Genomic DNA, 18,923 nt, shown 5'->3' on the forward strand with positions numbered 1-18,923 from the left:
AACGCCCTCTACGGGGCCTGCTTAGGTGTCGTACTGCGAGGCTCCATAAAATTCGACGACCACCGAACACCGCGACCGACCACCCCAAGTTTGGCCGGCCGAGCACAAAATCATCAATACGTCAACGTTACAATGCCCGATGCATCAATTTAATTCCGTAACTTGGATCGCATGAGCCAGGCCTACATTTTGATGCGCAAATGAACGCGGTTTCGCCCCACGATTGTGCAGCAACCCGCGCGCGACGGTCCTGACACCCTCTCTCTCTCTCCGCGCTCTCGCCGACCGCATCCCGCACCACTCGCTTATCCGTGGGCCGGCGGCCGTACACCGCGAGCTCCTCCCGCCGCCGCCGCCGCCATGGTCGACATCAACCCCGCCGCCTTGAGCCGGCCGTCCATCAACCTTTCGACACCGGTCCTCTCGAAACAGTCCATCAACGTATCGGTACCGTCAATACACAAGGCGCCCAAAACTAGCCAGCTGATCCCGGCCCGCATCGATCTCGAACCCATCTACACGGCGCTCAAGGCCAGCATCGGCGCGGAACAATGGCCCACCTACAAAGAAACCATAACCAACTTCCTGATCGGTACTAAAATAAACCGCAGATTTCGAGACGCCTCCCTGTCAATTGGGACAATCGCATCGCTGATGACCTGTTTCTAGGGCGCCTGAACCAGGCCGAGTTTAGCGAGCGCATCGAGCCCATCCTCGCCTCGCCCGACGGCACCCGAGAACACCTCCACAACCAGCTCATTGCCGCCATCTACGGCAATGTAACGCGCGAGATGCCGGACCAGGGCCTCGCGCCCTGGGTCAGCGCAAACGACAAGCCGTCGACGACCGCGGGGAGCAAGCCCGTCTCGGGCGATGCCGCGGAGCGGAGATTGAAAGGGGAGGTCATGCAGCTTCCGCCCCGCGACCGGAGGCGCATCAAGGATCTTGCACACAACGATGTGAGCCGAGCCAGAGCGCATGCTGCACTTTTTTTTTTTTTTTTTTCCTCCCGCAGAGTTAGTGGTTGCTGACAATCAGCCTCCAAGTTTGACCCGTACGAGTCGCTGGCCAACGTGTTCACCGAGCATGCCCGGCTGCGCCACTCCAAGACGGCCGATGTGCCGGCCAGTGCGGGCGGCGGACTAAGTCGGATGAGTATGCGCACCACCCCTCCCCGCATTGTCGTCGAGTGAGCCCCGGCTGCTGACGTTCCTTCAAAAAGACTTTGACCTAGAGATTAGGAAACGCTATGCGCAGCCGTTGGCCGTCGAGTCGGGCGAGTTCCCGGACGTCAGCAACATCGAGGCGCGGATGCTTCCCTTCTGCTACGAGGCAGGCCTCGCGTCCGGGCACGCGCCAGACGCGGCGCAATTCATGTCGATCGCCACCGAGACGTTCATCAAGGAGGTCATGTCGGCCATATTCAGCCGCACGCGGAGCAACCCGCCGGGCGACTCGGGCAACGCCGGGTTCGGCCCCAGCAACAACTGGATTCTGACGCACAAGTACCGGAAGCAGCTGGCCAAGGAAGAGGAGGCGTTCCAGCGGGGCGAGATCACGCGCGACAAGACGGGGCTGCTGCCCGTCGAAGCCAAGGCCGCGAGCGAGCGCGGCCCGCTGGGCATCGCCGACCTCCGGCTCGCGCTCGAGATGGGCGACTGCGGCCTGGCCAACTTCCCCATCATCAGCACGTCGGTCATATATGGCTACCGAGAGGGCGAGCTGGAGAATTGGGACGACTACACATATGTGGACGGCCGCGAGAGGGTCGCGGACCGGGACGGAGACGTCGAGATGAGCGGCATGAAAGGGGACGGGACCGGGAAGGACCCGGAGCCGCTTACCAACGGGACCGCCCATGACGACCAGATGGACATTGACGATGACTTGTGGTGGGAGGGCGCTGGCCGGGAGGCGAAAATGCTTGATGCGGTTCTGGACTCCTGCCTGGCCGTTGGCTAAGGCCGCGCAGAAGCTCAGCTTGTGCTATTTTACGAGCGAGGGGTCTTGTTTCTTTCTTTCTCTCTCTCTCTTGCTTTTTGCCCGGAGTTTTCGGGGGCGGTCTGGAAGTTGGCGTTACGAAAGGGAGTGACAACGGTTGCTTGCACACACACACACGCACACGCACGCACACTGGATTGGCACTGACGAGAGTCTCTTTGGTTGCTACGTCCATTGTACAACTTTCTTGGGTGAGATTCAAAAAGGGCGGCAGGCACATTTTGGGCGTCGAGTTGGGGGACATACTATACCTGGGGGGTGGGGACTGCCGTTGAGATTGGAGGGCTTTTTATATCTCCCTTTTTTTTTCCTTTTGTCGTTTTTGTACTTTTAACATTACGAACGATACCCATAAAAAGCCCTCGAAGGGAGTTGAGATGGCAATGCGCGGTTGACAGCCTCGGTCGTATATACTTAGGTAGTGTGTACCTCGTTTAGCATGCGGAGCAAGCAAGTAAAAAAAGATGGTTGTGGACGTGAGTAAAACGAGCAATGACGAGGACTAGCGCGCTGCCCTACGAAACTAATTCGTACGACGTAGTGTTGTGTTTGCTGCAGGCGTTGGTTGACGGCTTATTATATCGTATGGACAGAGTATGTACGGATACATAATGTACGCACTGCGTCTTTACAGGGGTGTCGCGTCAGATCCTCGCGCGGCCCGTACAACACACACAAAGATATTTAATTGCAGCGAGTTCCCGAGTGTGAGTGGGCCCTCCCACTTACCCCAAATCCCGGAACGCGTCTGGCAGCGCGTCTTCCCCACCAAACTAACGCTGCCACTTATCATACCACAATCCACCCGTCTACTAGTACCTTCACCTCGCCCAAGCAGTGATCTTTGGGGAGTCCTTAAACAATTTGTTCCTGGGCCAGCACCGCCTGCCATAATTTTATTTTTCTCAAATCGCCCAAATTGCGGGCACAATGGCCTCTTCTAGGTCTCCGTCTCCCTCTCTGCCGCGCTCTCGCAGCGTGTCACCCACCACGGCCACGACGCGCCTTATCCTACAGAACCGGTTCGATGCTCTCTCGGACAGCAGCTCAGAAGAGGACGATGCCATTCTCCGTCCCCGTGGCAAAATAGCCGCCCGGATGCAGACCCGCGACCGCGAAACTCGAGAGCCATCAGACGACGACACGGACCCGACGCGAAGCACTCCGCCCGCGCAGAACAACTCCGATGCTTCTGGACAAGCCGGGGTTGAAGACGAAGACGAGGACGTGGTTATGACGCGTCCCAGGAAGCTCAAGTCGCGGCGGGAACGCACACCAACACCGGATCCACCGCCACAGGAAGCTGCACCTTCGCCAGGTCTCTTCATCTCCCCACAAAAGAAGAGCGCGCCCACCTCTCCGGGCCTCTTCGTCTCGCCATCGAAGCCCCAGTCCCCTGCAGCAGGCGAAAGCGACGATGACCTACCAAGCCCGACCCGCTTGATTAAGAATCCTCGCTTCCAGGCGTTGGTTGCCAGGAAGCGCCAGGAGCGCCTGGCCAGGGAGGCCGAAGAGGCGCGGAAGAAGGCTGAACGGAGAAGGGCTGCCGGTTTCGACAAGGAGGAGGAGGTGGAGGGCGACGATGACATCGCCGCCGATCGTGATGGGGATGACGACAGTATTACCGACGACGACGGTGGCCGCAAGCTCACGCAAGAAGCGGCCACATCAAGACGCCCGCGCAAAGCAAGCAAAAAGGCCCTGGAGGAGATGAACCGGGAGACGCAGCGGTTGACCCGAAGTCTGCAGCTCGCCCACGAAGCCAAGGTGAAGAAAAAGATCACCAAGGCGACTCTCTTTGAACGGTTCAACTTCAAGCCCGAGGGTGGAGCAGCAGCTGCGCCGGTTGACGAGCCCGCGCCGGCCGCAAGCTCGAGCCGCGCTCCCACGCCGGGCTCCCCTCAGCACAGCGATGCCGAGGCGAGGGATGCCGAGACACCGCCTAGTTCGCCACCGGCGGTCGGGAAGGAGGCCGAATCCAAGGGTGTCTCTCCCGCGGGAGCAGGAATAGCGCCCCGAGGCGGCGGTGCTGACGGCCTTCTCCGTCGTCAGGAGGAGGCCATTGACGCAGTCACCACCAGCCAAAGGCTCGACAAAGGCAAAGGTAAAGCAACCGCTGCGGACCCGGAAGAGCAACGGCAGCCGGCAGTCGAGGGGCCTCCGAAGAAACGCAACATCCGCGTCAAGCTCGCTGCCCTCGAAACCAGCACGGCAGCCGCGTCAGTCTCCCTCGGGAATGGTGATGAAGACGACGACGACGACGACGACGACGACCTCCAAGTCGTCGCGACCCGCAAATCCAAACTGGACGCCATCTTCGACCGCGTCCCCGCCAACAAGGCCAAGCAGGCCCACTCCCTCCAGATCCTCCGCCGGCTGGCCCACCTCGACGACCCGGACAGGCAGCCCGCGCCGCCCTCGCGCGCCGGCAACAAGCTCAAGAAGGAGCACCAGGAGACCGTCATGACGACGGCCGAGCTGCAGGCCAGCCTCCTGCAGCGCGCCCGCCAGCAGGCCAGGCTCGAGCGCGACCGCCACCTCGAGATGCTGCGCGCCAGGGGCGTATACGTGCAGACGGCCGAGGAGCGGGAGCGGGAGCTGCAGGAGGTCGAAGACATGGTGGCCAAGGCGAGGCGGGAGGCCGAGGAGATCATGCGGCGCGAGAGAGAGGCCGCCAAGGCCGAGAGGAAGAAGAAGCGCGCCGCGGGCGAGGAGGAGGACCCGCTCGGGTGGGACGACGAGAGTGAGGATGAGGAGTACGACGACGAGGATGAGGAAGCCGCGGGGGGGGGAGAGGAGAGGGGGATTGAATTGTCTGGCTCTGAAGAGGAGGAGGAAGAAGAAGAAGAAGAAGAAGAAGAAGGAGTGGGAGAAGAGGAGCAAGAGGAAGTGGAAGAGGAACAGGAAGAAGGAGTTGCTCTATTCTCCGGTTCTGAGGAAGAGGAAGGAGACGAGAAAGGGGAGAAGCTGGTTGACGATGCGGCCGAAGTGGCGGATGCATCCGAGGCCGAAGAAGTCGGAGACCAAGCTGACGGCGCAGAGTCAGATGATGACGCCGATCTTCCCAGTACCAACCAAGTCCGGCGCAGGGCCAGAAAGCACGTCACCATCGTTAGCGACGATGAGGACGAGGCTGAGCCCTTCGTCAAGGCCACACCCCGGCCAAAGGATCATCTGCCCAAGTCGCCGTCGGTTCGCAACGCCGAGTCTCCCAGCGCGCCGACGTCCGTGCTGCGGTCCGCCAGGAAGACCTTCATCCCAGGCCTTCCCGTCGCCGGACCTGCTGGTCTCGGTCTCACCCAGATCTTCGCGGGCACCATGGATGACACCCCGATGGCGACGACCCAGGCGTCACCCTCCTCCCAGCCGAGGCCCACCTTTGACGTGACCGCTTTCCCCGACTCGAACTTTTCCCAGGCGGCCCAGGACGCCGCGGAGGACATGATTCGCGACAGCCAGCCGACGCGGGAAACGCAGCAGGCCGAGACCCAGGGCGTGCAGATCCGCTTCTCGCAGTCCCAGACGCACGGGTTCGATACCTTCCTCCGGGAGAATTCCGTGAGCCAGACTCAGATGTCGGAACTTATCGAACCGACCCAGGACGCGGGTTTCCACAACTTCTCTCCTCTCCGCCAGCGCTTCATCGAGCCCCCCGTGTCAACCATAGAAACCGTTCCCGTCGGCCAGACCCAAGCGGAGGAGCCGAACGACTCGCCTCTGGTGCAGCGAACCGGCAAGCTCAGGCGCAGGGCTGACGCGGTCCCGGCGTCGCCCACTCGCCAACCCCGTGATGGCGAGGACCAAGTGATGGAAGATGTGGAGTATGACGAGTTCGGCTTCGGCACCACCACCACCACCAACAACAACAACAACGACGCATTCACCGCCATGAAGGAGGCTGCGCTCAAGGAGAAGAAGCGCAAGAAGGTCTTTGACAAGAAGAAGAGCCAAGCCCGCGAGATGGTCGAGGAGCAGGCCGAAGAGTCGGAGGACGAGTACGCCGGACTCGGTGGCGTGGACGATGAGGACAGTGACGATAGCGACGACCAGTCGGTCAAGGAGATGATTGACGACGAGACCAAGGACGACGAGGAAGATGAGAGGAAGCTCGCCGCATTCTACGCGTAAGTTTTACCTACCAGACGCCCTCTCTCCCCTCCGGCATGGCCACAAGGCTGACCTCCCACAGTGACCGCGAGCGCGCTGAAGACGAGAAGCGGGTCGAGAAGCTCTTCCACGACGTCACGACCGGCCAGCTCCGGCGCAAGCGGCACGGCGACTGGGACGACCTGTCCGACTCGGACGACGGCGGCGAGGCCCGCCGTCGCATGAAGCGTCGCCAGTTCGCCAAGATGCAGCGCGCCCTCCTTGCCGACGAGCGCATCAGCAAGGTCGCCGAGAACCCGCGCAACCAGGCATTCCTGCGCACCATTGAGGACCGCGGCAGCGACGACGAAGAAATGGACTTTATCTTTGCGCCGCCGCCCGCTCATCCATCAGCGGCGAGCCAGGGGTCACAAGGTTCGGGCGCTGCGCAGTCAGCTGCTGCCGTCATCCCCAACAGCCAGCCGCAGACCGTTGTTGCGCCTAACCCCCGTCGGAGCAAGATCGCCAAGAAGCCCTCAAGCATCAGCGAGATTCGCGAGTCGCTCTCCAACCTGCTTGAGGAGCCCTATAACTCCTCTTCTCTCATCCCGGCCACCGAGCTGGGCTCATCCGACGACGACGACGATGACGACGACCGCCTCCGCCCGGGGTCTTCCCACAGCAACAGCAGCGGCTCCAGCAACAAGGAGAACCGCAACCCCCGCCGCGGCAGCAGCAGACCCGCCCCCCAGGTCATCGACCGCATCAGCCTCAAGCGCAACGCTTCCGCCGCCGCCGCCTCCTCCTCCTCCTCCGCCTCCAACAAGCTCGCCTTCGCCACGGCCGGCTCCGCCTCCGCCTCCTCCTCTTCTTCGTCGGGCGGCTTCAAGGTCCCAGCCCTCCTCCGCCGCGCAACCACGAACTCCCTCCTCTCCACTTCATCCTCCGCCTCCGGAGGAGCAGCAGCAGCAGCAGCAACAGCAACATCCTCATCATCAGCGATGCCCGGCATCAGCAGCACAACAACAACAACAACAACAACAACAACAACCACTGGCCGGCCGGCCGCCGAGAGCAGCATGAAGATCAGGAAGCCCGCCGGCAAGCGCTCGGGCGTGAGCTACCTGGCGCGCGAGACGGAACGGCGCGCGGCGCTGGCCGAGGCCGAGAGGCGGCGCGAGGCGCGCAAGTTCCGCGGCGTCGAGAGCCGCGTCAAGGCCGTGGGCGGTTTGTTTGGCGCCGGCAAGTTTGAGTGATTGGGGGGGAAGGTGTCTATTTTTTTCCCCTCCTCCTCCCCTCCTCTCTTCTCTTTTCTTGCCGCGTTGCATCATCATTGATGTACTGTACCTGTACACACACACCAGTACATACCAAAAATGTGCTTTGTTCCCGAACCGAATCCGGATTGGTGGCGGGTTGTCTTGTCCGGCGGGCCGGACCGTCGTCTGCTCTTTGGTGGTTGATATAGCCGTCAGTCAGGTTGAAGTCACCACGGTAGCTGAGACGCCTTTTCCTTCCGTTGGGACCTAATCTGCCTTTCTTGGGAGGTCAAAGCATCATTGATTAGGTGGGAGGGAAATAATATCATGCTTCCGGGAGACGACGACTTTGCTGATTGGGACGTCAAGATTGTTGTTGCAGGGTTAGGGAAATGTTAGGCATGGCGTGGCAGGTTTCAGGGTGTATTTATCATTTTCAAAGTATGGGTTGGGTGAATCCGTAGGGTCCTAGGGTTTGGGAATCAAAGTCATGGAATAGAATCACAATGGGAAGTCTTTATGTAATCACGAGTTGGGGTCGAAGGTATGCCACGCCAGGTGGCTTGGTTGTCTAACATTGAGCCAGACTTCCTGCATTCCCTCGCCTCCGTCAAGATCCCGGTCGGCACACTTCTTCTCTAACTAAGTGATCTTTGTTCTCCTCCATCTGAGATACTCTCTACCTTGGCCAGATCCGTCTCTTGGGTAAATTCGCTCCTAGAGACGATGTTCGGAGAACCTAATCGAGAAATGCCAGACAAGTGGCAGCCATTACAGGCAGAAAGACACAGGAAACGAAACACATGGGACGACCGCTTTGTCGACGTGGTTGAAAAACACATATTTAGACGTCGAGACGTCAACTATTGAGCTATCACTATAGCAACAGCAGCCGCCCCCCTTGATCGACAAAGGAAATGATTAGTAGGTTGTAGTACGTACATACAGGATAGGTCTTTGCCACTAAATCGTGTCATTCCGTCGTATTGTCGTGATGATCCTCCGCCTCCTTCCATAGAACAAAGGAAAAGATGTAAGATGTGAATCCCGATGTGCTTCACCGGGAAGTTGGAGTTAAATCCATAGCCAGCTGACAATGCAATGCCACCCTGCCATAGTCTATACATGGATGCATGATTGCTCTGATAGTACACGTCTCTTTGATAGAAAGACCAAAGAGACGGGACGGTGAGGAGGGTGTCCTCCGCACTGGATGATTTGGTTACCTTTGTAACTCCGAAACCAACGCCCGAGGCCGGCAGCAAACTGCTGCGTACTCGACATTAACCCCTCCCGGTTTGTTTTCCCTATTCGTGGCCGCGGAGGGCTATGCGTCCTGAAAGCGCCAGGTCATCAGATCGCCTCCGTTAGAAATGCTGTTTCCCAACCGTATATGACCAAGCCCAAGATGGAAACCGTTGTCGAGCGCGTAGCAATGCAGGGCCTAAAAAAAAACAAAACGCGAATAAACGCAGCGCCGATAATGGCCCGTGGCCACGTCCCGCGTATCGACTCTCTTAGTGAGAACATGTCGTTGTGAAAGCCATGTCGAAGAATGCTGAAACTGTCGGACCGCGCGAGTTGCCAAGTGAATTCCCGTACACAATCCACACATCGACCGAGCCCAGATGGCCTCAATATACCATCCGCATGGATATCCACCCCTGATAGCTGACCAAGTCGACACCATACTCAGACATATCTCCTGGTATGCCAAGCCCTCCGAGTGGCGGCATATCCAGCATCTCAGACACGAGAGCAGAGATTGTGCTCCAATATCGTCAAGAGGTGACAGTTTTGTTTTCAAACATCCATCATTTCGGTGTCGCCAAGATCGTCCACTGACGAACCGACCTGGGGACCCCAGTTGCCCTCGAAGACGGTAGCGCCGGCGGTCCGATGGCATGAGATCCAAGTCACCGGTTCCGACGAGAGCACCTGCTCTGCAGTGGGGCGATCGGCCGCGTTTGGCTCGATCATCCACTTGACAAGGCTATCGAGGGAATGAGGGTCACTCGGGTCGAGCATGAAGTTGGGCGGATGTCGCAACTCCGTCCGCTTCTGCCCGCCAAAGAGGTTGCTCGCGTTATGTGTCATCGCTTCGAAGGGAAAGGACTCCCGGCCAGGGCTGATACCGAGCCCGATCTCCTGACCATCGGACACCTGGGAGATTCCAGAGTCATGAGAGACGGGCAGGCTATTCGCATCACGAGCAATGGCGCCAGCCTCGCCACACGTCAGGGGGGGAACCGTTGTCAGGTCGCCAGCCCGGAGGGCCTGCCAGGTTGGGCCATTGTCCGGAAGGAACACGTTGCAGGCAATCTCGAGGATGATGAGGCCGAGGGCAAAGATGTCAGCGGGCTTGTCGTACTCCCCGCGCAAGATCTCGGGGGCCATGTACTCGCGGTCGCCCTCGCCTTCGATCCCCTTGGCAGCTGGCCAGGTTGTTGCCAGGCCGAAGTCGCCGATCTTGAGATAACCGTCAAACGTGATAAAGATATTGGCAGGCTTGATATCGAGGTGGATGAAGCCAGCCTGGTGGATGGCAGAGAGTCCCTTTCGTCGGGTTAGCAACGTAAAACGTCAAACGCGGAGATGGTTGCACACTGCAACTCACCTGAGCTGCCTCCAAGAGGATTTTCCATATCCTAAAGTCGTCCAACCGACCCGCCTGTCCAACAGCCTTGAGAAACACATCAAGGCTGCCTTCACTGCAGAACTCGGTCTGAATGTAGAGGTGGCCGTTGTATTCCCAGCTGTCAATCAATTGCACAATTTTACTGGAATGGCGCAGAGACTGCAAAACGGCAACCTCCTGTAGCTTTGCCTTGCGGTCTCTAGCGCCGTGGAACGGCATCCGAAGCTTCTTGACGGCATACACCCTCTCGCAATTCGGACTCGAGGGCGTCCGCGGGGTTGTCGAGAACGCCATCATAAAGGATCCGGGAGCGGACGACTTGACGACACGGTACACTTGAGAGAACTCGCCTCTCCCGATAATGTCGGACTTATCAAAACGAGAGACCAAGGACTCGTCAACATCGCTCGGGCCCTGTCCATTCTGAGGAGTCATGCTCAATCGGCGGTTCGCAAAACTCGAGAAGAGTTGCCGCGCATGGGAGTTGCTGGGGGTCGCCGGGGTCCTAGAAACCTTTGCCTGTCTGTCCTCCGAGTTCGAGATGGACAGACTGCTGGGGTCGGGAGGCGTCATCGAAGAACCTGCTGCATCTTGGGGAGTATGAGGCGACACAGTATCCGGGTTCGTCGAGCCCGCTGCCGTCTTGGTAGCGTCAGTCTTTGCGTACTGACCAGCAGCATTGTTCAGTGTCGCGAACAAGGCGGGAGAAGTTCTCGCGGGAGCTGGAGTCGCAAACGAGGCAGGATGCGTGCGGCTTCCGGTCAACGGCGGGAACGAAAAGCCGAGGCACGGCGAGTCGTTGGAAAATGGCGTGGAAGGTCGGGAAACGGCATCCGCATCAGGGGTGAGCGCATCCGCCTTGGACTCAGCATTGGTCTCTCGCGGGTCGCTCCCCAGAGAAAACAAAGAGGCGCGAGCAGCGAAAGACCGATTGTCTCCTGGTGTTTGGCAACCCTCGGCCGGGTTCGGAGCCGTGAGCGACTTGAAGAACAGATTCTTCGTCGGTGTCGGAGGGAGCTCGTCGTGCGGTTCGGGCACTTCATCACCGTCCACGCTCAACATGCTTCCCTTTCTCGTATGGCCGGAGCGAACCTGCTGGAAGAGGAGGCTGCCGGATTTCTCTTGGGTAGCAAACAAATTTCCACGGATGGGGGCCGCGACTGCGCTAAAGGGCGAGCAAGGGCTCCCGAGGGAGACCCGAGATCGTCGCCCGCCGCTGCCACCCTGAGGCGGGAATGTAGCCGAGTAGTACGGCTGCTTCTTGCACGGAGTGTCCGGCATTGCCGACATCTTTGCTCCCGGATGCTCGGGCGGGCCACCGTCGCGGTTGCGATTCATCTTGGAAACGAGGCCTGTCGACATGAATGCCGATTGTAATGGTTTGGCGCCCTTGTAGTGAGGAGTCGCGGTTTCTTCCGAATCATTTGTCGGAGGACGGGATCCGGGAGGTAGCGACTTGGACAAAACTTGTGAAAGCAGCGGGCGCTGTGTTGGGAATTCGTCTTCGGGGTGGCCCGAGTCGGAAGAGGATTGTGATACAAGCCGGGACAACGGATGAGGCTGGTTGACCGGGCGTTGAGTCGCGTGAGCCGCCGCAGTTGACGAGGGCGCTGGAGAAAAGGGATTCACGCGTTCCTCCGGCGGGACATACTGATCCAACGACAGCCTCGGCCTGCTGCGAGCTGCGGGTGTGCCGGGCTCAGCGGCGAGCTGCGCCAGTTGCTTCTCGCCTGCGCGCCGGCCCAGAGAAGGTTGGGTGTTTCCGTGGCGCTGCTGCAGTGTACTCCGGCGAAGCGAAGACGTGCGCTTCGGCAGCGCAGACGGGGTAGGCGGCACGACCAGGTCGCGGAACGGCGATGCGCAGGCTCCGGTCAGCTCGTACTCATGGCTGCCGTCCTCATGGATGTCAAAGTTCTGAGGCGACGTTGGGTTCTGGTCGAAAACCGAAGGCTCGTCTCCGGTTGATGAGATGCCGTGAAGACTGCGCCGCTTCGCGACTGGGCTTCCGAAACTTGTCTGGCCCGACCCCATGGCGGCATCACTCCGTTTGAGCGGGCTAACAGAAATGGCGGGAAATGGCTCGTTGTTGGCCTCCACGAACTTGGAGATGCCGTTTTTAGTCGCTCCCGCCATGTCGAGATGCACTGCGTGGCGCGAGGAATGGTCGAGGCTTCGACGCGACGAGGGGCTCGACGCGAGGGGGCAGTCGGTAAGAGCCTCGTTTTCTTGGTCCTGCACTTCGGCGGGGGAAGAGGACGGCGGGACCTGATTGCCAGAATCAGGCGAAGGACCAAAAACTCGCTTGAGGGGACTCTTGGGCGACACTCGAGATCGAGGGAGGGGCCGGGTCATCGGCTTTGACCTCGCAGAACGCACCGAGAGCTTGATGCTCGGTTTGAAAGGAGTGCCGGTTGTTTGAAGCTGGGGCGGTGCCGAATAAGAGGTCGGCGAGAGCGGCCCCGCTGATAAGGCAGGCGTCGCGGGGACTACTGTAGAAGTGGACGTGCTTTGCTCGAACTGCACATTTGACGACGGGGTCGGCGACTGGCGCAGCACCGATGAACTCGGTGTGGGGGACGCGATACCTGATAGCCTGAACTTGGAGGGCGATCGCGAGAGGGACCTCCGGAGGGATCTGACGGTCGAGCCGACGTCGACGTGATGAACATGGGTCGGTGAGGGCAGTGTGAGTGTGCCCCCGCTTCCGCCTGAGAATGACATCGTCGTTTGATCGCTCTGTTCTGGGTGTCACGAGCAAGAGCAGAATTCACGGCGCTAATGTCAACGAAAACCGTCGAGAGAGCAAGAAGTGCGGGCAATGCGCGATGCAGCAGCGTCGCGCGCAGCTCGCAAATGCAACTGCAAGAGGGATAGGGCACGCAAAACGCGACCGGCCAACTGGAGCGCAGCACTCTGATATCGGGAGTGCGGTCGATTGCCGACAGGAGCGGAGACAGTGCTGTGCGAGTGCTCGAAGAGGTGAAGCCGGTCGACGCTCGAAGACGGAAAGACAAGACAGCGCAGGCTCGGGTTAGCTGGAACCTTCGGGTGCTGGCAGGTAGGTGCTTCTTCCCCAACAGGCTGGGGAAAGATGACTCGGAGCGCGTGTGAACACGTCAGATCCGCAGGTGCCCGTCAGGCATCTTCGGAATGGGTTGCGACTGCCTGTTTCCCGGTTGGAAAGAGTCACTCAACAGTGCTGACTCCTGCCTCTTTTAGATCCTGCTATTGATCGCCAAACTCATGTCGCAGAGAAGGCGCGGACGATATTGGTGAATATCGGTAGTTTAATCGAAACTCGAGCTGCTTCGGCACACAGGCTCTCCGCCAAGGACGCGGGGAATACGCGACCAAGCCAGGATTTCGGTGATGCGATGCGATCAGCGGGGTCGACGCAATGATGGACCAACAGTGCCTCAAAGGAGAGAGGCGCGCAGAAATATTGACGTTGTCGCCGGAGGATTTGGTGAGGCGACCTGATTCCAGACGAACTGTTGGCAATCACATCCAGCGTGGAGACAAGAAGGGAACCTGAACGAGGGCAGATCGCGCGGCGAAGCACACAAGAAAGATGGGACGCCCACTGTTGTTTACTCGGCTGATTATACGCGTTTTCGCGTTCAATTGACGCGTCGACATGGGGGTCCCCTGTCGTGCCTGACGTTAGCGCCCCGCCGCGGCCCACCCTAGCCGGCCGGGGTGGCGTGAGAGGCTGCGCCCTCTCTCGCATCACTGCTGTGCGGCTCGTGCACTTTCCAGTAACATGTGTGTTATACGGAGTAGTTCCATACGGCCACTAGCCGCGCATTGTTCCTGAGGCAAGACATGGCTGAGATTGCCGTCACAAATGTCGTCCACCGCTATAGAACACTGGGGATATGACGCCTGACAGGATAATGTGATATCATTTTGTGTTGCCACTCGCGAAAGGTCGCGGCAAAGACATAGAGCTGTGCGTCCCGCGCCTTCTGGAATCGAAGCATACCATTCTGTGACACATAGTCCGCCTCACCGCTGCAGAAAGAATAGGATGACCGCGGATGCGCGAGTTCGGAACACGAGGCGGTGAAAATATCCATCTTGATAGACAAAGTCGCGCAGCCGGGGCGGGTAAGAGGTACCGCGGCCTTGGGCCAGTTCTTCAAGCATCCAGCTCCAATCATGTTCGATATGCAGGAGCAGGCCTTCTACACACTAGTAACAGGTGCGTGTGGGGAAATGCAAGATCTTCTAAGGTCACACCGCTAGGGGCACTCCTGTTGGACGCGGCGAGCTGCACGGTGTCATTCTCCCGTCGAAGAAGAAAGCTCCTGCCAGTCGACCCGCATGTAGAGAATGCAGGCACTGGCGCAGGTTCGCATGCGGCAGTCCGTACACGCACTTCCAACTACAGATGAAACGCAGATGTATGACTGCCATCATGGACCTAAAACAAGGGGAAAACTGTGTCAGATTATGCTATGCCTCCCCAAAGCTCCAAATATGACTCCTTATTTACTATTATAGCCACTTACGAGGCCCAACCCTCATGATTAGCGCCCTGTACAATCAATGGTCGCATTGCCACTGCCGCATTTACCCAGGGACGAGATTGCCATCATGGTCCAATGCCAGCGGCCTCTGCCTGATCCGCCACCAAAAAACTCAATATACGCCCGGCCAGCTACATCAGGCTTCTGGTGGCGAGCTCATTTTGTTTTGTTTATAGAGTACATTGACCCAAAAACGCGTCCAAAGAAAAACAAACATCAACAATGAGCATAGGAACCTTCCGTGACTGATCGCATGCGCACCACCATGCTCTTCCAGATCTGGCAAATCGCGTGAGAAAATCGATAAAAAGAAGTATGTACAGCAAAAAAGCGACGCGAAGGCCGGTTCCGAAAAGGAAGTCGGGCCCATTGCGCCTTTCCTTTTTCCCTCGATCTAGCGGGTTGTGCTCCACACTGCGGCGTTTCCCCTCTTTGCTTAACGGCCGCTTCCAACTTTCTTCCCCCCTCCCTTCCCCCCGTGTTCCCCCCTCGAGCCCGAACCCCCCTGACAGTGCCAGGGCCTGGTCCTAAACTTCCGACTGGACGCCTCACAGTGACCCTGAACCCTGAATCATCAACGGTCACGGGAACGAGAGAGACGGATGAAGACGAGGTTGTCAAAACACTACCCACTCATCCTGTTCGAGTTACTCTCTATCTCTAGAAATCACATATTTACTATGTACGATGTTTGCGTTTTACGTGCTCTGTACCTACCATATTACGTACTATGTACAGCGTAGTACATCCACCACGCGAAGCAGCAATAATAATGGACCCGTAAGACGAGAAGACGCGCCTGGGCATCATCCCTCGCGCGTACCCCTGCACAAATGCCAAAGCTCCAAACAAAGTGCTGACCTGAACTGAACTGGTGGTCCGTGTGGTTGCGACCCTGCTCGTTGCGAATCCCAAACCCCTAGCAGAGTATGCAGTAGTTACCTCCTCCATACACTACGCAGTACGGAGTAATCCGTTGCTACACTATTCTGTAGCGTGTATATCCGTATTTGTATGAATGTACGGTCCGTACTCCGTACACTAGTATAATTTACACGTGAGGGCCCGCGTCCATTTGTCCTGTCCTGTCGCGTCCCGTCCCGTCCCGGCGGGAACGATCAAGGCGTTCGGCGACAGGTGTCCCGAATTTCTACAACCTATAAGGTTCTTCTACAGAAACCCCAGATTAGGCGAAAGCCTTTTTTAATATTCTAGATACATACATAGTGTATACACAACTTAGCACGCGAGTACTATAGTGCATGCACACTGTCGCGTGCATTGACGTATATATTTCCGTCAAAGAAAGTTCAATAGATCACCAAATTATAGAAGTCGAGCTGTATAGTTGCATGACAGGCTTGATCGCGCTGATTTCCAAGGGTGGACGTCTGGTCTTCCTTATCCGAACCTGGTAGGAGGCAGGGAGCACTGCGAGGGGTTTGATGTTCACATACGTACACGGGGATCCTAAAGTGTTCTTTTATGTTTTGGCCCCTTCGTCCCTATCCTGCTTGCCCGCAAGTAGAACCAGGGTATATTACCATCACAGCCAACCCATAACAACACAGGCCCGTCAACAATATCCACCCGCCCATCCCACTTCCTCCGGCTGAATTACAGGCTCAAGCCCACCTCGAACGAATAAACTCGACCCATTTTCCGACATCCTCGGTCATCTCCAGTAATGCCCCAACGTCCTCAACCCTTCTCTGTCGGCCCTCATTGGGCGCCACCATGTTGGTCTCGTCCAGTACGTCCTGCGACTCGACATGCAGGTGCCCGTTCTCTCGAACCTCGAGTGTGACGTCCGCCGTGCGGTCCCGGAAGGGGAAAACCACCCTCAGGCGTGGCAGAGGCAGCGGGGTGAGGGTGAGGTCGATGTTTAGGGGTTCTTCTTCTTCATCCTCTTCCTGTGAGGAACCATTGACGGAGGACGTGACGAGGTTCCGGTACTCGTCTTGGTTTGTGGTTACTGTTTGCGTGGTGCTGCTTGCGGTAGAGTCCTTCGGCTGCGCTGGACCTAGCGGGCGACTTAGGTTCGGAGGTTCGGCGAGGCTGTGTTCAAGCAGAGTTGCGAGAAAGACATACTGCCGCAGGTATGGCAGGATGGTGACGAGCTGTTGCGGGTGGGAGAACGTCATCTCGGTCAGGGTCCGGCTCGGGATCGGCTTATTTACGAAGAGGGTGTTGACATGACTCTTGAACGACAGCTTCGTCTCGCCCGGCGCTGTGTACGGGGTCTTCTTTTTGCAAGTCACGGTCCTCGCGCCAGCAGAATCGGGGTTTGAGCCTGGAGAATGAGGAATGACAAGGCTGTCAAAGGTAGCTAGCTGCTTGAGCGGCGTCTCGTCCATCACGCATCCTAGCTGCTGGATCTGTTCCCACAGTGCCGTCGGGATATGAACGGGCGGATCGAACGTGGCGTGAAACACGGCGTCGGGCAGGCGCGGTCCCAGAAGCGAAGCGTCAGGTTGCATCGGGTCGCCCCCCTTTGACTGATCCGGCATGGGAACGAACGTGCTCTCCGGCTCCAACCAGTCGATGATCGGGCCACGCGTATGCAGTTCATCCGGAAGAGGCATCTTTTCGACGTTGGGGCCAATCCACTTGTCTGAGATGCGGACCGGGTTGACGCCGATCTCCCTCAGGGGCGCGCACCCGATGAGGATGCTCCACGTCCTTTCGTGCTCTGCAACCCACGCAGCCATGTCCGGGTTCGTCGGCGGTGGCTGAAGCCTCCTCTCCTTCCAGTAATCGAGCGTCATGCCCACACGCCCCCGGGCGTTCATGCTCGGCTTCCCGCTCTTGGTGCAGAGAACGAGGCTCTCGAGGTAGTCTTCACCCTTGGCCGCGGCCGCGGGGTCTTCTCGCGCTTTCTTGAGTTCCCAGGCATGAAGACGGCAAAGGCTTTCGTAAACGCCGGCGACGGCCTCAAACATGTTGAGCCCAGGACTGCTCAGCTTATCTAGAACAGCAAGGCGCTCAAAGTTGGCGGCAAACTTCTCCAGCGACTTGGTGAGGGGGCTTTGGCCTTCACGAAGCTGCAGGTCTTTGAAGAGGATCTCGCCGGCAGCCTCGGCATGCTTGTTGACGATTTCTGTCGAGTCTGGGAAGCTCAAGGCGACCGACTGGACAATGTTATTGGAGAACTCAATGAGCAGTTCAAGAGCGGAACCTGCAATGATGAGCGTCTTTTTGTCGTCATCGCCCATCGAGTTCTCCCATATGAACTCCAGCTCGAGTTTCTTTGCCAGCCTCTCCAAGCCGGCTTCACTGACGAGGCCTTTGCTTCGCTTTATACCAAAAACGTTAGTTGGTTCGCCATCCAGGGCACCGCTTCAAGGTAACCATACGCTAAGAATGGCGATGACGTTGTCCAGCCGCCTCGCTTTCTCGTCCTCGGCGGCTCGCCCGAGGTTGGCAAGATCCTGAAGGCCCATATCCAGAGCGCTCATGTCCAGGGCACCAAGGGCGGCTGCAGCCGACGGGCTGTCGTAGTTAACGGGACCCGTGGGGCGGCCTAATGTTGCAGTCGCTGGCGATTTCTTAAACTGCTGGGGCGAAGACCGCGGGCCGCGGGGAGAGAAGGCGGCCGTGGCAGAGAAGGGTGTGGAAACCGAGGGCGTCGCTGCAGCGCCATGTTGCGGTTGCGAGGGGGTCTTACCCTGCGACAGTGGATGCTTTCCAGGAGTCGGCGTTGACATGGCAAGTGGTGGTTATCTGGGAATATCGATGATGTGTTCGCTTTGGAGAAGGAACGATGCCGCAATATCGTACGTAGAAGGGGCGGGTGTTTCCTGCACGGAAATGTCGACTGCCGAACCGAGTCCAGGGTGAAGTGAAGCAGTCGAGGAAAGAGGTGGTCAATAGGTAAGGTAGTCAGGTACAGTACCTAAGTAGAACTCCACAAGCTCAATACTCGAGGCAACCGACCACTCATCGGCTGCTGTGGTATCTGTCTGAACCCCAAGAGGCCAAATCAAAGCTCGCTTTGTCAGTAGAAGCGCTGGCCTTATTCCATTAGCAACCAGAATCGTGAGAGCGATTGCTTAAAGCAACCTCGGATGTGAATACTCTGCCTCTCAGCTTGTAGGTTTCCCCAATATGGAGTGCGATGCTGCGTGTAAATGGAGCCGAGATTCAGCAGAGAGCTTGGAAGAAGCCTCAATGCCAAGCCGCGCCAATGAAAGCTGCAAAGCCAATTGCGGCGGGAATCTGCACTAGGCTAACTTGGGTGCCAACCTACAGTATACTTGGTGCGCCGGTCCCTAACCCTCTGCATCGATCTATGTTCTACAGCATGCAGAACCTAGCCGATGACAATGTTGAGTGGAAGCACTAGGATCGACTGGTGCATCGCCATAGAACTCACACTTTGAACAACAGACCACTGATCAGGCCGTT

The 18,923-nt window shown here is 58.1% G+C and overlaps 4 protein-coding genes across 4 annotated transcripts; 2 read left to right on the forward strand and 2 right to left on the reverse strand.

The window, feature by feature from the left end:
• Positions 1 to 261: 261 nt before the first annotated feature.
• On the forward strand, positions 262 to 2,480 carry MYCTH_2302759 (uncharacterized protein). The gene is made up of 4 exons (XM_003662235.1): positions 262 to 592; positions 670 to 959; positions 1,047 to 1,155; positions 1,223 to 2,480. The coding sequence occupies exons 1-4, from the start codon at positions 361 to 363 to the stop codon at positions 1,960 to 1,962; spliced, it is 1,371 nt and encodes a 456-aa protein (XP_003662283.1). The 5' UTR covers positions 262 to 360; the 3' UTR covers positions 1,963 to 2,480.
• A 451-nt stretch (positions 2,481 to 2,931) lies between these two features.
• MYCTH_46579 (uncharacterized protein) lies at positions 2,932 to 7,343 on the forward strand (the record flags this gene model as incomplete). The annotated part of the gene is made up of 3 exons (XM_003662236.1): positions 2,932 to 4,866; positions 4,957 to 6,125; positions 6,191 to 7,343. 3 exons carry the CDS (start codon positions 2,932 to 2,934, stop codon positions 7,341 to 7,343), a joined length of 4,257 nt encoding a protein of 1,418 aa, XP_003662284.1.
• A 1,669-nt stretch (positions 7,344 to 9,012) lies between these two features.
• Positions 9,013 to 12,965, reverse strand: MYCTH_2302763 (uncharacterized protein). The gene is made up of 2 exons (XM_003662237.1): positions 9,964 to 12,965; positions 9,013 to 9,902 (listed from the first exon to the last, which is right to left on the reverse strand). Exons 1-2 carry the CDS (start codon positions 12,703 to 12,705, stop codon positions 9,150 to 9,152), a joined length of 3,495 nt encoding a protein of 1,164 aa, XP_003662285.1. The 5' UTR covers positions 12,706 to 12,965; the 3' UTR covers positions 9,013 to 9,149.
• Positions 12,966 to 15,839: 2,874 nt separating this feature from the next.
• Positions 15,840 to 18,131, reverse strand: MYCTH_2302765 (uncharacterized protein). The gene has a single exon (XM_003662238.1). The coding sequence runs from the start codon at positions 17,729 to 17,731 to the stop codon at positions 16,142 to 16,144; it is 1,590 nt and encodes a 529-aa protein (XP_003662286.1). The 5' UTR covers positions 17,732 to 18,131; the 3' UTR covers positions 15,840 to 16,141.
• Between the last annotated feature and the right edge of the window lie 792 nt (positions 18,132 to 18,923).

Source organism: Thermothelomyces thermophilus, chromosome 2 (assembly GCF_000226095.1).
Source record: "Thermothelomyces thermophilus ATCC 42464 chromosome 2, complete sequence".
Lineage (NCBI taxonomy): Eukaryota > Fungi > Ascomycota > Sordariomycetes > Sordariales > Chaetomiaceae > Thermothelomyces > Thermothelomyces thermophilus.

Bases quoted from the DNA above. Each gene is read 5' to 3' on its own strand.
- MYCTH_2302765 (XM_003662238.1), bottom strand. From the start codon at position 17,731: ATGGGCGATGACGACAAAAAGACGCTCATCATTGCAGGTTCCGCTCTT.
- MYCTH_2302763 (XM_003662237.1), bottom strand. From the start codon at position 12,705: ATGTCATTCTCAGGCGGAAGCGGGGGCACACTCACACTGCCCTCACCG. The intron at 9,903-9,963 runs GTGAGTTGCAGT...ACCCGACGAAAG, and splicing joins TCCTCTTGGAGGCAGCTCAG to GGACTCTCTGCCATCCACCA.
- MYCTH_2302759 (XM_003662235.1), top strand. From the start codon at position 361: ATGGTCGACATCAACCCCGCCGCCTTGAGCCGGCCGTCCATCAACCTT. The intron at 593-669 runs GTACTAAAATAA...ACCTGTTTCTAG, and splicing joins CATAACCAACTTCCTGATCG to GGCGCCTGAACCAGGCCGAG. The intron at 1,156-1,222 runs GTATGCGCACCA...TCCTTCAAAAAG, and splicing joins CGGCGGACTAAGTCGGATGA to ACTTTGACCTAGAGATTAGG.